Source organism: Rattus rattus, chromosome 11 (genome assembly GCF_011064425.1).
Source record: "Rattus rattus isolate New Zealand chromosome 11, Rrattus_CSIRO_v1, whole genome shotgun sequence".
In the NCBI taxonomy this organism is placed as follows: domain Eukaryota; kingdom Metazoa; phylum Chordata; class Mammalia; order Rodentia; family Muridae; genus Rattus; species Rattus rattus.
The window spans coordinates 376,249-392,058 of record NC_046164.1 but is presented as its reverse complement, the minus strand read 5'-3'; the positions used below and the strand labels follow the sequence as shown (position 1 = coordinate 392,058).

The window sequence follows — 15,810 nt, the reverse complement described above, 5'->3', positions numbered from 1 at the left end:
AAAAAAAAAATATAAAAAAGAAAGCTCAATCTTTATCATAAAAATTAACCCTTTAGTTGGAACCCCAGGTTTCAAGAGTCTTTTTTTTTTTTTGTGGATTACTACATTTTCAATATGTCTAATTGATTTGTTCTGTTTTTTTTTAAACTTATCTGACTTTCAATTAAAAGGGTACTAAAATTACTATAATGTCAATACAGAGGAGGCAAGACCATTTTCTTGTGTGTTGTTAACCATTTTTATGTTTGCCAAATGTACAAAGCATTAAAACTCCAACATTGTAAAGAGCAAAACACATTGATCTTCATAATCTAAATCCATTTCCTGTGTCATCTGTATTCGTGTCTATTAACAGTAATATACTCTGCGTTTTGAGATTTTTAAATGTTCTCCAACTTTTCAATTTTATTATTTGTAAGAATCCCTCACAGAAATACCATGAGGTAGACAGCTTAGTAACCCATATGTCAGATGGGAAACATGAAGTAGAAGATAAATTGACCTTTATGATATTCAATCAATAAGTCAAATACCAAACATCAGATAAAACATACACACAGTGTTATAAAAAATACACTTTTCTATTGTTTTTAGAATTCATATGACTTTTTATATTTATTTCTCTGATTTGTGTTAAATTATCATCTAAGTCAATCTAACTAAGCATGGAAATATTTAAATCAGTATACATAGGTTCACGAGTACTTAAAAAAAGTTATCACAGTCTGACAAAATATAAATAAAGTTACACACAGGCATGTATCCGTTGTAACAAAATTACAAAGGAAAGAATAAGGCCTTTTTGGTAGAGAGATTTGCTTTCCCATATCTACCAAAAGTAGGAGTTTATTTAAATTAAAGGAAAAAAATCCAACATCAGTCATGGCCATATTTAAGTTTTTAAGTGGCCATACATGACCTCTGTGTGCTTGTAGCTCATTGAGGTGCAACTTGGAGACTTCAAAAGTTATATTAATCTTGGTTACAAAAGTTACATATAAAACCAATTACATGTAAACAGAAAAGGAAACCAAACTTTTAGCCATTCAAGGATGGCTATGCCACACATTTTGTCTGCTAAGTCAGAGTAACCCATGCAAGCCTCACCGTTGAGGGCTGGGGGTGAGTACTGATGCAGGGCTCTAGTTGCAAGCCTGAGGACCAGCATCCCACGAGTACAGGCTACAGTAGACACAGATCGAAATTAAGTCCAGGAAACGCTGATTTTGAAACTCCATCTGTTTTACAACAACGTAATTTAAGGGGCTTTGAAATTATCCGCATCTTTTGAAGAAGCCGGGACATTTAAAAGTACAATGTGCTTTTAAAAGTCCAAGGAACATTAATATTGACAGTAGCTTATCCATCCTGAGAACTTGCTGTGTTCGGATGCTGTTGCAAATACTTTACATGTATTAATACATGTAATCCTCAAAAGAAAAAAAAACCCACAGTGAGGTAGTCTTTTTATTCACACCATCCAGATGAAAGTGCTAATTAACAGAGCTCTTGGGTCATTTGCATAAAATCATAATATACTTTGCATAGGGCAGAGACAAAGTACATGAGCCACTGGCCTAGCTCAGACAATCTGTGCTCGCTAACACTGTGCCAACCACCAGGCTTTGAACTATAGTGAAGCTCGTTTGCTGGGACCCTCACTTACTAGTACTTTGTATTTAGTGCATGGTGAGCACTGTACTAAGTGTTTTACTTGAGGCATGACCACCTGACATTCTGATAGACATAGAACTTGGCAATGAGCTGGTGATTTACAAAAGCATCAGCTGCCATTTGCTTATGCCTATACTTCTAAATAAATATTTGGAGAACACCTTCCATCAAAAGTTTAGAGATCCCTGATGCTAATCATTTTTCAGATAATTCTGCCTTCATCAGCTTCCTTTTATCCTTCCTATACTAGTGGGGAAATACTTATAATGATTCTATTTTTTCTCTTTGCTGGACGAAATATGATTGATACGTGGATGGCAAGAGACAGTCAGAAATGCTTCTTAACAATGTAATCTGCTCTCTAAAGCTACTGCTTGAGGGCATTATACAGTGTAATGGCAAGTTCCAATGCATCTAAATAATGACAGTTCCTGTGGTTGAGAAAAACGTCCTGTTCGGTCAGCTGCAAACCCAGCTTAGAGTTCAAGTTTTACCTCAGGTTCCACACTCCTTCATTGCAGCAGTCGAATGTCCAGTCACGAGTTCTAAAATGCTTGTGTCTTGAATCCTTAAGGAAGATGCTAGCTGATGTTTATGAGATGAGTCCTGGAGCTCTATGTATCATATGAGGTGAGATCGTAGCCACCTGGCAGCTGTTGATATCCTGAGGGAAGCTGTTTGTGTTTTTCACATTAACGAGGCACTTTGGTGAGTGAGGTACTGGTGCTGCCTGTTATTTGCCAGATTTTCTTCCTTCTTAGTAAAAGTTTATACACAACAAGCCACCTCATGACCTTACGTTGGTCTCGGTCTGAAGAGTTCCTTGACATCTGGCAAAAGCACTCATTCAATCCCCATGACTCTTAGTAATAATGCACATGATGTACAATCTGTAGGCATTCTGCTCCATGGGCTGTGGCTATAACTCACAACTCTACGTGATACTGTACAATCTTCAGGTATCCTGCTCTGTGGGCTGTGGCTATCACTCACAACGGTCTACTTTAGAGGCCAGTCTTGGAGGCTATCCAGTCTCGATACTTAGACACCCTTGTGTAGACTCCAGGCTTATTTGGAAGAGCACAAGATTGTCCCCAACTTACTATGCCTACAATGTACCAGATGTCCCGATTGTCATAGACCAAAGGTCCACCAGAATCACCCTGGAATAGAAAAAAAAAAACAAAACTTCAATAAATATCATAGTTATCGTCTCTTTCCCACAGACAAATAATAACTACAGTAACTGGCAGAGAAACATACAATATGAATATTTGATTGTTCAGGGTGGATTTTTCCCAGTATATCTTTGGGAAATTAGTTGGGGGAGGGCAGTAATGGGGGGAGGATGGGGAGAGGAACACCCACATAGAAGGGGAGAGGGAGGGGTTAGGGGAATGTTGGCTTGGAAACTGGGAAAGGGAATGATATTTGGAATATAAATAAGAAATATCCAATTTAATAAAGATGGGGGAAAAAAGAAAGCAAAGGTCTTGATTAGGCATCAGAAAGTAGTAATGTAAGGCACTGTGGACAGAGGGACATTTTTTGCAAATTCTCTTTGATATGTTGGAATCTATCCTATACAAGGGTGAAAAGGATGGTTATTGGAGGTGTAAAGAAGACAGCAGGGGAGGCGGCCAGTGGCATGTGCTGTGGCTGGCCAGGAGTTACTGGAAACACTATGAATACCATGTGCCTTGTTCAGAAAGCTTTGCTTCGTATTTCTAAGAACAAAAGGTGATCAGTGAAATATCCTAACGATGCATTTGTCAAACTAGAACAGTGTCCTATAAATATTGCTGAATTTATCTTACGAATGCACCAAAGGAGTACTAAAGTAGAAAAGAGGTGGCTAGTGACGAGGGGAGCCATGTGGAGAGAGGAAAGAGAGAGTGGGGGTGCAGTGTAGAACTGGCTAGAGAGAATTTATCACAAAGGTTAAAAAACACCCATCAGATTCAATTAGCATTGACATGGGGTATGCAGAAAAAATGGGATGGAAATAATTCAGAATCAGGAGAAGATAAGGTTTTAAGAAGGGGAGCAGTAAACATTAAATGCTGTTACTAAGCTTTTTTTTTTTTTTAAGAAATGTGTCAAAGATGACGATTAGGACTTAACATTGATGTCACTCATGAGTCATTAGGAAGAACTGTTTGGAGAAAATAATAGGGAAACCCCAATATTGCTGGTTGAAAGTCCTAAAAGGAGGTAAGGAATAGAGACAAGAGGCACAGATGTTCTTTCCAAATATCACATAGCAAAGCCTCGAAGTAGGGTTCTAGTTGGAGGCATCTGGGTGCAAATATTTTCCCTCAAGACATCTAATAATAAGACAAAACCAGTTGTAAGGTAAATTTTAACTATAAAGAGGTAGGTCAGTGAAAACAGGAACTCGAGCGGAGAAGGAGGGGTGAACCATAGAAAAGAAATGATTTACGGAGGTCTCCCTTGAACCAAAGTGGCTTGTAACTACAAGTCAATAAATGGACAAAATCTTTACAAGGTCACAGAAATGGAAAAAATGAAATTAATAAAATATTCTGAGACAAACAGAAAATGAAACAGTACCCCAAAATCTCATGAGATACATGAAAATAGATGCATTAGGAAATTTAGAGCATTGCATAGCTGGGTCAGAAAAAAGCAAAGATGTTAATTAAATACAATATTATTCCTTGAAAAGAGAAAACTGAGCAAATTTAGTAAACAAAAGGAAATAAAATGCAGAGCAGAAATATATAAAAAATATACCAGATAAACAACAAGAAAAGGAGTCGTTCTTTTCGGCACTCTATTCATGATCCCTAGAAAACAGAGGCAGACTGGATGTCCTTCTACTGATTAATGAGGAATAAAAATGTGCTGTAACAGAATCCTATTCAGCAATAAAGTAACACAAATCATGTGTATTGCTGATAAATAGATGGAAAATGTACTGAGTGAAATAACCTGGAATTCAGAAAGTCAAATGCCACATGTTCTGCCTTACTTGTGGACTTTAGCTAGGACTCTTGAGATTTGAGGATATAACCTTGGGTGATCACAGAAGCCAGGAAAATACAAATGGATCATGGAGGGTAGGGAATGTAGGTCTGAAGAATCTGATAGGACATGGGTGTTATGAAGGAGGAAATGTTGAAATGAGGAGAGAGGGGTACCCAATTGTAGAGTGGGGAGGAATAATGCAGATGGAGAGACAGGAAGGAGGGATAAATAAACTTGAAGACATTTGAAAGGTCCCAGAAAATTCATTATTTTATACTATAAGTTTGCTTAATGAGCACATACACACACATGCATGCACACACACATACACACATACGCATGCATACACATATGCACATACACATACACATACACCTGCACACAAACACACACATGCATGCACAAACACACATACACACACACACACACACACACACACACACACAGGACTTCATTGTACAGAGTAAAAATGTTCCCTCAAGCACCAGACACTAAAAAAACTCCCAATGCCTGGCAAAATAACCCTGCCTTCTAGTGCTGGGTAAAGGAATTCCAAGAAAAATGCATCATTCAGAGGAGCAGTTCTCTATCTTTGAGGCTTGACTTTAAGAAGAGAATGGAAGTCAGCTCTTCTAGCACTTTACATAAACTCAGTCAGTCTAGCATTTGGGTTGTATAGAAAAGAAGATCAAGAGTTCAAGACCATCCTCAGCTACAAGGCAAGTTTGAGATTGACCTAGACTCAATCGCTCACTCCCTTCCCCCACAGGAAAATAAAAAAGACAAGGAAAAAATAATGAAGCATGAAGTAACTGTGTGGACCAAAAATGGGGACCTCCGACTTTTATTTCATAATATGGAAGATGGGGAAATGATAGCATTGCACGTATCTACTGCACTGAATGAAATGCTACACACTAAAGGTACTTTACTTTAGGCTAATGCTCATCAAACACTCAATACAGTTGCCCCATTAGCACAGAATTATCTAATGGAAACGTCCTTTAGAAGGTTTGACTTTGACTTCCAACTTACCTTACAAGCATCCACTTTTCCTTCCATGAATCCAGCGCACAGCATCCCTGGAGTTATCAAGCCGTCATACACATCCTTTTGGTTGCACACATCAGAGCCTATGGTCTCCACCCTGGCCTGCCGGAGTTTATTTTGCGTAGGCCCTATTACATACACATGGATAAGCACACAAATAAAAAATCTGTTTTTCAAATATGATTGTGCCTTAGATACAGGTGAGAGGTAAATGGTATATTCTTAGGAACCAAAGCAGTATCGTATGAAAATATTTTTGTTGAATTGTATTTGCTCTATCCTGCGTCTGCATGAAAGAAGTCAAACACATAGGCATTGTAATTATATCATATTAATAATTCTTCCAAGGCACCATTTGAAACTAGACACAGATATTATCTGTGTACAAGATTTTCCATAGGAACACATTGTGCAGTTGTTACTGGATGCTCAGAAAGATCCATCACACGGATGTAACTCAAGCTGCAAATAAATACATCTGTTTTTTCCAGATAATATAAAGTAGAAAGCAGGACACAACACAGAGAAGTATTCTCCCTGCTGCCATGTTATTTAAAGAGTTTCATAACATGGGAAGTAAAATGGATGATCAATTCATATCAGTCACCTGATGACAGAACAGTCATAGGGGTTGGAGTGGAGGGTCCTGCATGGTTGAGTATAAAGGGGAAGCAGTTTGGGGTTTGGGCCAAGCTATGGCGGAATAAGCATGAGTGAGTAGTGGAAAGGAAAACAAATGAAATTTATTTAAAAAAAATCCTTACAATGCTGAGTTTATGTAAAGGATACGTGAGAAAATTTCACATAACAGAGTTGTACTTTCAAAGACTAAGCTAAGTGTTTGAGCACATGGTGTGTCTTCTGTTTCCTTCTGTTTTTTTGTTTGTTTTTTGTTTGGTTGGTTTTTTTGTTTTGTTTTGTTTTGTTTTTCTCCATATAGCCCTGACTATTTTGGAACTTGATCTGGAGACCAGGCTTCCTTCAAGCTCAAAGATCTGTCTCCTGCTACCTCCCAAGTGCTGAGATTAAAGGCTTGCACCCCATGCCTGACTTCTTTAGAAGATTATTTTTTGAACATTAAATGTGTCTGTTTTATGTTAATTATCTGACTAATCTCTCCATGTGTAACAGATTAACACTTATAATTCTTCAGTTTCTATTTCAATTTATGTAATTCTTAGATTTGATATCTTTGCACTTTTCTAAAGAGAAGATAGAGGGGGAAATAGAGAAAAGCTATCATCAAGAATGGTATTTAAAGTATATGGTGACCAAAAGTAGTTACTTCAAGTATACGATTTGCTTTTCACTAGTCCTGTATTTGTTCCTTAGTATGTTCTCTAATTTATTCTGTTCTTCCTTATTAGTCTCTGTCATTTCTTACCACTGCTTCAGTTGTGAACTCTGGGACAAGGCTTTATATCTCTTACTTCTCAAGCAACAGCCCCCCAACTCCATCAAGAGCTACACCCCCAAGAACTTGACTGCCGCCGCCGCCGCCGCCACCACCACATTATCATCATTATTTGTGTGTGTGTGTGTGTGTGTGTGTGTGTGTGTGTGTTTGTATGTGTGCACATATGAAAATGGGTGCGAGTGCATGTCTATGGTATATGCATGTGGAGAAAAGGGTTGATGGTCAATGTTTCCTTCAATAACTCTCAGCTAATTTTCTGAGATGACGTTTGAGTTTTAGGGTACCTCACTGAACATCAAATTCATCTATTACAGTTATGAGCCATCATACTTGACTTTTATGTGGTAGCTGGTATCTGTTACAACTTTGTGCAATACTTTGCAAACTGAGTCCCAGCCCCTGAACCATATTTTTATGAGGACATTCTGAGCTTTGCAGACAAATATATAGAACTAGAAAATATCATCCTGGGTGAGGTAACTCAGACCCAAAAAGACATGCATGATATGTACTCACTGATAAGTGGATATTAGCCAAAAAACAAAAAAACAAAAAAACCCTCAGATATAGAATACTCAGGATTCAGTTCACAGAACTCAAAAAAGTTAACAAGTCAAAGGGCCCAAGTGAGGTGCCTCAATTCCATTTGGGAGGGAGAAGAAAGCAATCACAGGAAGGGAGAGGGAGGGAGGGACCTGAGTGTGAAGTGGGGACAGGGAGGGGAAGAGGGGAACACCATCAGGTATTGGGTGAGGGGAACAGGGCTGAAGCCCTGAGGGACAGCAGAAAGAATGGAAACAGGCAACCACAGGAGTTAGGAAGTAGGGGACCTATCCAGAATGTACCAGAGACCTGGGTAGCGAGAGACTGTCAGGACTCACAGGGAAGGATCTTAGATGAAATGCCCTACAGTGGGGAGAGGGGACTTGTAGAGCCCATGTCCAGCAGAAAGTGAGGGATGGGGTTGCCATTCCACAGTCAAAAACTTTGACTCATAATTGTTCCTGTCTGAAAGAATTGCACAGGGACAAAAATGGAGAAGAGCCTGAGGAAAAGGAGATCTAGTTACAGGCCCAAAGTGGGATCCAGCTCCAGGGGAGGCACCAAGGCCTGACGCTATTACTGAGGCTATGGGCTGCTCACAAAAAGGGACCTGTCATAGCTGCCCTCTGAAAGACTCAACGAGCAGCTGAGTCAGATGCAGACATGTGCACCCAACCAATGGACAGAAGCTGCTGACGCCTCTCGTTGAACTAGGGAAAAGCTGGAGGAAGCTGAGGAGGAGGGCAACCCTGTAAGAGGACCAGAAGTCTCAATTACTCTGGACCCCCGAGATCTCTCAGACACTGGATCACCAACCAGGCAGCATACACCAGCTGATATGAGGTCCCCAACACATATACAGCACAGGACTGCTGGGTCTGGGTTCAGTCAGAGAGGACACAGCTAACCCTCAAGAGACTGGAGGCCCTAGGGAGGGGAGAGGTTTGGTGGTGTGGGGAGGGGGACAGGAAGAGGGAGAGGTATGGGATGTGGAAGAGTCAGAGGGTAGATCAGGAGGGGGATAAAATCTGGAGTGTAAAAAATAATATTAAATAAAATTTTAAAAAGTAAAATTATTTTCATATCAGAAAAATTAGGGTGAAACTACTCACCATCGTCTACAATAGACCCAAATCCTGTGACAAAGACACTTGTTTTTGGTGGCAGTTTCATAGACGAATCTGGGAGGCACACTCTCTGAACCACATTTGAAAACTCGACGCGGCTGGTGAGCTGAGCTAGAGCAATGTCATTCTCATTGCTATCTCTGTGGTACTCTTCATGGATGATAATCCTCCCAACACTCCGTTTGACTAACGGTGGTGTAATCGTTGTACCGAAGGTAGCGATCCATTTACTTGGGTCTCTGTTTCTGCAGAAAATGAAAGGATAAGCTATGTGATGGTTTACATTACCTTCTAAAGAAGATAAAGGAAGAAAGAAGAAAGGAAGAAGAGGAAGAGACGGAGGAAGAAGAGGGGAAGAAAATTAAAATTTTACATCTGTCCAATTTTTAGCATTATGCTCTTGAAAAATTCCTATGGTAAGAGAACGGACTGTAGGTTGCTCCATGAAAAAGAGGTTTCTTCAACCATTGAATGGATCCCCAGTGGAAGGTTTAGAGAACGGACTGAAGTAGCTGAAGAAGTTTGCAACCCCATAAGAAGAACAACAATATCAATCAGCCAGACCACCACCACCCCGAGCTCCCAGGGACGAAACCACCATCCCAAGAGTGCACATGGAGTGACCCAAGGCTCCAGCCGCATATGTAGCAGAGGATGGCCTTATCGGGCATCAATGGGAGGAGAGGTCCTTGGTCTTGTCAAGGCACAATGCCCCAGGGGAATGTCAGGGTGGGGAGCTGGGAAGTAGTGGGTGGGTGAGTGAGGGAGCACCCTCATAGAAGCAGGGTGGGGGGAGGATGGGATAGTGAGTTTCTGGATATGAAACCAGGAAAGGGGATAACATTTAAAATGTAAAAATAAAAAAAAAAACAAAAGTTTTAAAGAAAAAGAGGTACACAAATAACTGTACATAAGTAATTAATTAATTAGCACTATCATTTCCAAAAATTAAATTTGGGTCTTGTTAGGAGTTCTTTGAGTTCTTGTTCTTTCATTTCAATCAAGTGTGCAAAAAACTATATTTTGCTTTTTTTTAAGGAAATCAACATATTAGTAGGTAAGCTCCCTTTGCATCAGAGCACCCATTCTGATTTGATGACTTGCTTGTTGGCGCTTGTTTATTATGATCTTTGAGGCTAAGTGGAATGTGTCTACTGTGCAGTTCCTCATGTGCCCAAAGTCGTTTCTCCACCCATGCCCACACCCCTTCCTGACATTCAAGGGCTAAGCTGCCCTTACTGGAAGCCCTTTGCTACAGTTTGCTCGGTACCCCTCCCTCTAACTCTTCCTTCACATAAATGTTTTTCTTTTCCAGGGTTATGTCACAAATTTCATACAGCCCAATTGTCTCTTGTCTGCCACAGTTCTCCATTTTATGAAATTACAGCATGCTCAAAATATAATTCCTTTTTTTTATTCAATATCATCACCTTATCCAGCTCTTTGGATCACTTTTATCAGTGTCAAACATGCTATATTTGCCATATCTTAAAATATATTCCCTTGAAATCATAACTGTCAACAACTATTAAATTTCGTTTGCCAGATCTCATTCATACGCTCCTTAAAAGTAATTTTTAAAGCTCCTGCATTTGTTCATCCTATTACCCTTTGAATTTATTTCCATTCTTCTCACACTATAAAAAATGTTACTAAAACCAATAGTAAAATATCATTATCAGCGTCAATGTTCAATTCCTATGTAGATCTGCCTATCCCCAGAAATTACACTAGACTCACTAAAGTAAATATTCATATTCATTACTAATATTAAGCTGGCATTCTGGTTGTAATTTTTACTTTATACAAAGAGCACAATTATAAACTAAGTTGGATTAACATTCTCACAAAATTAGAAATACTAACATTGGGTAACTATAATGATATGACTATGTCAGATAATCTTAACAAGCAAGTGGGTCTTGTGTTTGACAGGAAGACATGATGCTAGCGACTTTGGGGTTCATAGATATGCAATAGTCTCTTTTTCCTTCTCATTATTCCTTGACTACATAGAAACTGGTTAAGTGACTGGTTCTGCTTCCCTTAGAAGAATGAGTTTTTTAAGCACCTTAAAGAGTAAAGCTACTATGTTTAGGTATGGGCCTTGAATTCCTATTCTTTTTTTTTTTTTTTCATTTTCTAGAGCGGGGACCGAACCCAGGGCTTTGCGCTTCCCAGGCAAGCGCTCTACCACTGAGCCAAATCCCCAACCCCTTGAATTCCTATTCTTTCCAGGACTTTTATCATGAAGGGGTGTTGAATTTTGTCAAATGCTTTCTCAGCATCTAATGAGATGATTATGTGGTTTTGTTCTTCGTTGAAGGAATCAGAGAAAGGACTGAAGAGCTTGAAGGGGCTCGAGACCCCATATGAACAACAATGCCAACCAACCAGAGCTTCCAGGGACTAAGCCACTACCTAAAGACTATACATGGACTGACCCTGGACTCTGACCTCATAGGTAGCAATGAATATCCTAGTAAGAGCACCAGTGGAAGGGAAGCCCTGGGTCCTGCTAAGACTGAACCCCCAGTGAACTAGACTGTTGGGGGAGGGCGGCAATGGGGGAGGTTGGGAGGGGAACACCCATAAGGAAGGGGGAAGGGGAGGGAATGTTTGCCCGAAACCGGGAAAGGAATAACACTAAATATATATAAGAAATACTCAAGTTAATAAAGAAAAAAAAGAGTAAAGCTACTTTAGGAGCACATATAGGCAGTGTCACTGTGCAAGCAAAGAGCCTTTATTCAGAGTCCCTCCTGTCTTGGTAAATTCTCCTTATGCTGATGGTGATCCACGAGGGAGAAAAGACCATGTGCTTCAACCCCCAAGTGCTCTAAAGACTCTGTGCATGTCAAAGTTTCGAGAGCAACAACTGTAAGACCGAACTGAGAGCTCAGGCTCGGCTATTACATACATGACCAGAATTACATGCTATGAGGGCAGAGTGACAAGGTAAGGTCTCTGCTACCCTCTATACACCTTCTGAGTCATGCACACCCATGGGGTTTCCTGGATAATGCAATGAGAAGGGAGTGCTTCTAAACAGATTTCTAAACCTTTTTTCCTTTGTAATCAAGTAGCACTGTGTATTGACTGTGAGAAGCCACAGAGATCATTGGTGGGGGAACAAAACCAAAGTGGCTAACTTTTTTCCTTAACACATGTATAGTCTTCATAATGAGTAAACTATAATGTTATGGGGACGATAACACTAGAATCACAATGATATAATCAAGAGCATGGCCTCTTCTACTGTGTAAAGAGCACTGGAGGGGCACATTAGAGAACAAGCTGGTAATACTGAGCTGTTCCCTTGCACTAAATCAAGGACAAGACAAGAGAGGATTAGGACACAAACGCTCCCTAGAGCCCAGTGAACTTACTTCCAGAAGCAATGAGCCGCTGTGAGCAGCCATGTGTTGCTGATGAGGGTGGCTCCACACTGATGGCCAGCCCCTATGAGCTGTAGGCTAGCCTGCCATGGCCACTCCCCTTCCATAGCTGTTTCCCTCCCTTGGACAATTCGTTCAGTAGTAGAGGATGCTGGTAATGGGATGTTGGAAGATGACATTCTTATCCCACATCCTGACAAAGAAACACACAGTCGTTTATTCTCATGACAATAAGAAAAAGAATCATGGTTTGTGTTTAGAGAGCATAATTAGAAAATTCTTTGCCTCTGCAACTCTTTTTTTTTTTTTTCTTTTTTTTTTCGGAGCTGAGGACCGAACCCCAGAGCCTTGCCTGTGCTAGGCAAGCGCTCTACCACTGAGCTAAATCCCCAACCCCGCCTCTGCAACTCTTTAACCTGTTCTTAGCATGCAGTCTCTGGCTTGTTTCATATATATTGTATTGGTTGCTCTGAGATTCAGAGACAATATTTATCTTTACGTTTAGGCATTTAGTTCAAAACTCAATTTCTGTTTCTGCCTAAATCTTATACAGCCTGGCATGCTATAATCCCAGCATTTGAGATGCCTGTACAGGAATTTTGTCAGTCTGAAGCTAGTCAGGGCTACCCAATTAAGTGTCTCACGAAGAAACAATGTAATATAAACAAAAAATAATAAATGACCTTAGAGGACAAGCAAAAATGGAAACAGTTTAAGTTGGATGCATAATAGATTTGGAACCTAAAAAGTGCAGTCACATAGACTGACCAAGTGTTCTGCCAAGGGAAGGTGGCCCTGAGCTTTTATGTCAAATGCGGATGTGTTAACTTAGCATCGTTTAAGGAAGAGAGACAGGACTGGGGCAAGCTCACAGATTAGAAACTAATGCAAACTCTGATAATCTTAAATTTTGCAAGTCTAAGTCAAAAATCAAACTGAACAATATGGTGGGCCTCATACCTACTAAAGTGTAGTTAGACTGGGGAAACCATTCCATACAGTAGCTTCAGTTCTGGATGTGAAATATCTTTGTGGTAATCTGCCCATGAGAGCATGTAATAATGGTTCGGAAAAGGATTTTTGTTTTACTGTTGGCCATTCTAGAGCCATTTCGTTTTTCTTTTTACCAACACATAGGTCATTAGTGAGCATCAAAAAGTCTGGATATTCTTTTAATTACTTTACATAGATATATAGCAGTATAGTTGTTAGCTAAGAAAGCCCAACCTTGGAGAGGGACACAAATTGCTGTACATCCAAGCTAATGAGTAACAGAGTAGAATAAGGCATTAGGAGATTCCACATTTTAGCCAAGAGTACTTTACTCTTCAGGAAACCCAACTCTGAATATATGTCTTAATTTGTCCTTCATGTGACAAGAAGAGACTATTATCCTTAGCCTATTTTTAATTTAAATAATAATATTTTTCATTTTCTAAAATATAAGAGTAGTTTAGAAAAATTATTATTCCCTGATATCAAATCTTCAATTAACCAAACTTCAAGCCAGCCTTTAAAAAGACTTGCATGTGTTCTCACAACATTGATAATGGGCACATATTTGCCTACAGAAACTCAAAATATATTCACATGAGAAGCAGGAAGCAAACCTCAAAAACTTAAAATGATAAAGCCTTAAAAGTAACAAGAAAAACTTCAACTTGGTCCTCTCTTGAATTATGAGAGAATATTAATGATACTTTTAGAATCATAATATAGCATCTGGAATACTATGAGACACACACACACACACACACACACACACACACACACACACACACACATATATATATATATATTCCAGAACAAAACAAAGTCATATTATATATGTCTAATATGTTAAGTATACAATAAAAGTTAAAAGATTAAGTACTTGATTTATGAAAGTATAAGAAGGAAAATGTTGATGATCTGTACTAATTATTTATGATTCTTATCTATTCTGTTTATTATAAAATAAATAATTTTGGAACTTACGACTATTGAGAAGATTTCTCATCTTTTTGCTGTCAATGGCTGTAATAAAGGAGTAGAAGTTAGTTGACATACAAACACATTTCCTTTTCTGGTCTACTTTGTTCATAGGTTCATAAACAGCGTGGCTAATTATTTGAAATACTCATAATTCAGGAAGATATCAAAATTTTATAGCCAAGTAATATATAACAATCTTCTGACTTGATCACTGGCTCAAATAATGCAATATCATTTAAAAATGAACTCAGAGAGTTTTATTTTATGGTTTTATATTACAAACAAGCAAAAAGATTAGGGATGAAGGAACAAGGGGAAATGTCCCAGTGACTTTCTTTAGGGGGCTATAGCCAAAGTCTAAGACGTAGTCTCCGACTTCCACCACAACTGGTGTTGCCACTCAGTGTAGTTTTTCCATATTCCCAATAGTCATTGGTGAGAGAAAACTCTCACGCTGACTTTAAGGACCTAGTGTAACAAGAAGTAGGAAATCTGCCCACGCGCCTTGATGATGTCTCCCTGAGACCCTCTCTCATATTGAGTGCCCAGGAAGAACTCAAAGAAGAGCAGAGGGCTGGAGAGATGGCTCAGCGGTTAAGAGCACCCGACTACTCTTCCAGAGGTCCTGAGTTCAATTCCCAGCAACCACATGGTGGCTCACAACCATCTGTAAAGAGATCCAATGCCCTCTTCTGGTGTGTCCAGCTACAGTATACTTATATGTAATAAATAAAAGAAAAGGACGCTCCTTCACTTAAAACCTATGCAAAGATGCTGTCCATTCACAACTCTTACCCCACAGCTATGCACTGTAGAAAGGTAGCTGGAAACAAGGTCTAAAAGTAAAGCAGTAGAGTAAAGGAGACCTAGTCTGATCAATCTTCATCCCAAGCCCACTTACAGACTTACTAGAGGTAAATTTCTAAATCGGAAGTTACATAATCCAGACTCTTAGGAAAAATGCAGGAGATGGCAGTCGAAGAGAATTAGAAAAATGGCAAACAACAGCAAAAGACTTACGTGTGAGGCTAAACGATGGCTTATTAATAGTCAAAGGGAACTGTTTGATCTTCAGACTCTGATATAAAGTCCTTTCAATTTTCTTCTTGATGTGCTCGGCACTGTCAGTAGATGGATATCGAAACATGAGCACTATAAGAATGTTCACGCCTTGTTCATCTGGACTGGAGCAAAACAGACAAATGATTCCATCTCTGTGGTCTCCATGAGTTTAGAGAAACATTGTAGATGATTTTTGTGTACACAAGACTTGGCATTGTATCCAGATCAAGGGAACAGGATAGGATGCATGGTGAGGAGTGTTAGCAAAGGATAGCAATGTGAAGACTGCTCTCTACCTTTCCTTGGTTTTCAGAATTTTTTGAGGTGCTCATTAAATCATACTTATTGTTTACCTAAAGAGTTTTCTTTTTAAGGAATTTGGAACAAAATTGATAGTGGAAGTCATTCTTCCCCAGTGAAGTGTGGCAGAGACCATGTGGTTCACCATATCCATTGTTCTTTGCCTTCTGAGCACAGAACTGTACTGCATTTCTAGCCTTTCTTGAGGTTTACTGAAACTCTCTCACAAATTCTGGCTGGAGGGATGTGGGCAGAAATGATGTCCCTTACTGAC

The 15,810-nt window shown here is 39.4% G+C and overlaps 1 protein-coding gene across 1 annotated transcript in view; it reads right to left on the bottom strand.

The window, feature by feature from the left end:
* Positions 1–2,678: 2,678 nt before the first annotated feature.
* The window catches only part of Tmprss11f (transmembrane serine protease 11F), a 33,631-nt gene continuing 20,499 nt past the window's right edge, over positions 2,679–15,810 (bottom strand). The window contains exons 5-10 of the mRNA XM_032916746.1: positions 15,195–15,358; positions 14,178–14,216; positions 12,192–12,393; positions 8,788–9,047; positions 5,701–5,843; positions 2,679–2,837 (exon numbers count right to left, since the gene is read on the bottom strand). Of these exons, the coding sequence (XP_032772637.1) occupies positions 2,679–2,837; positions 5,701–5,843; positions 8,788–9,047; positions 12,192–12,393; positions 14,178–14,216; positions 15,195–15,358 (967 nt within the window). The remainder of the gene's footprint in view (positions 2,838–5,700; positions 5,844–8,787; positions 9,048–12,191; positions 12,394–14,177; positions 14,217–15,194; positions 15,359–15,810) is intronic.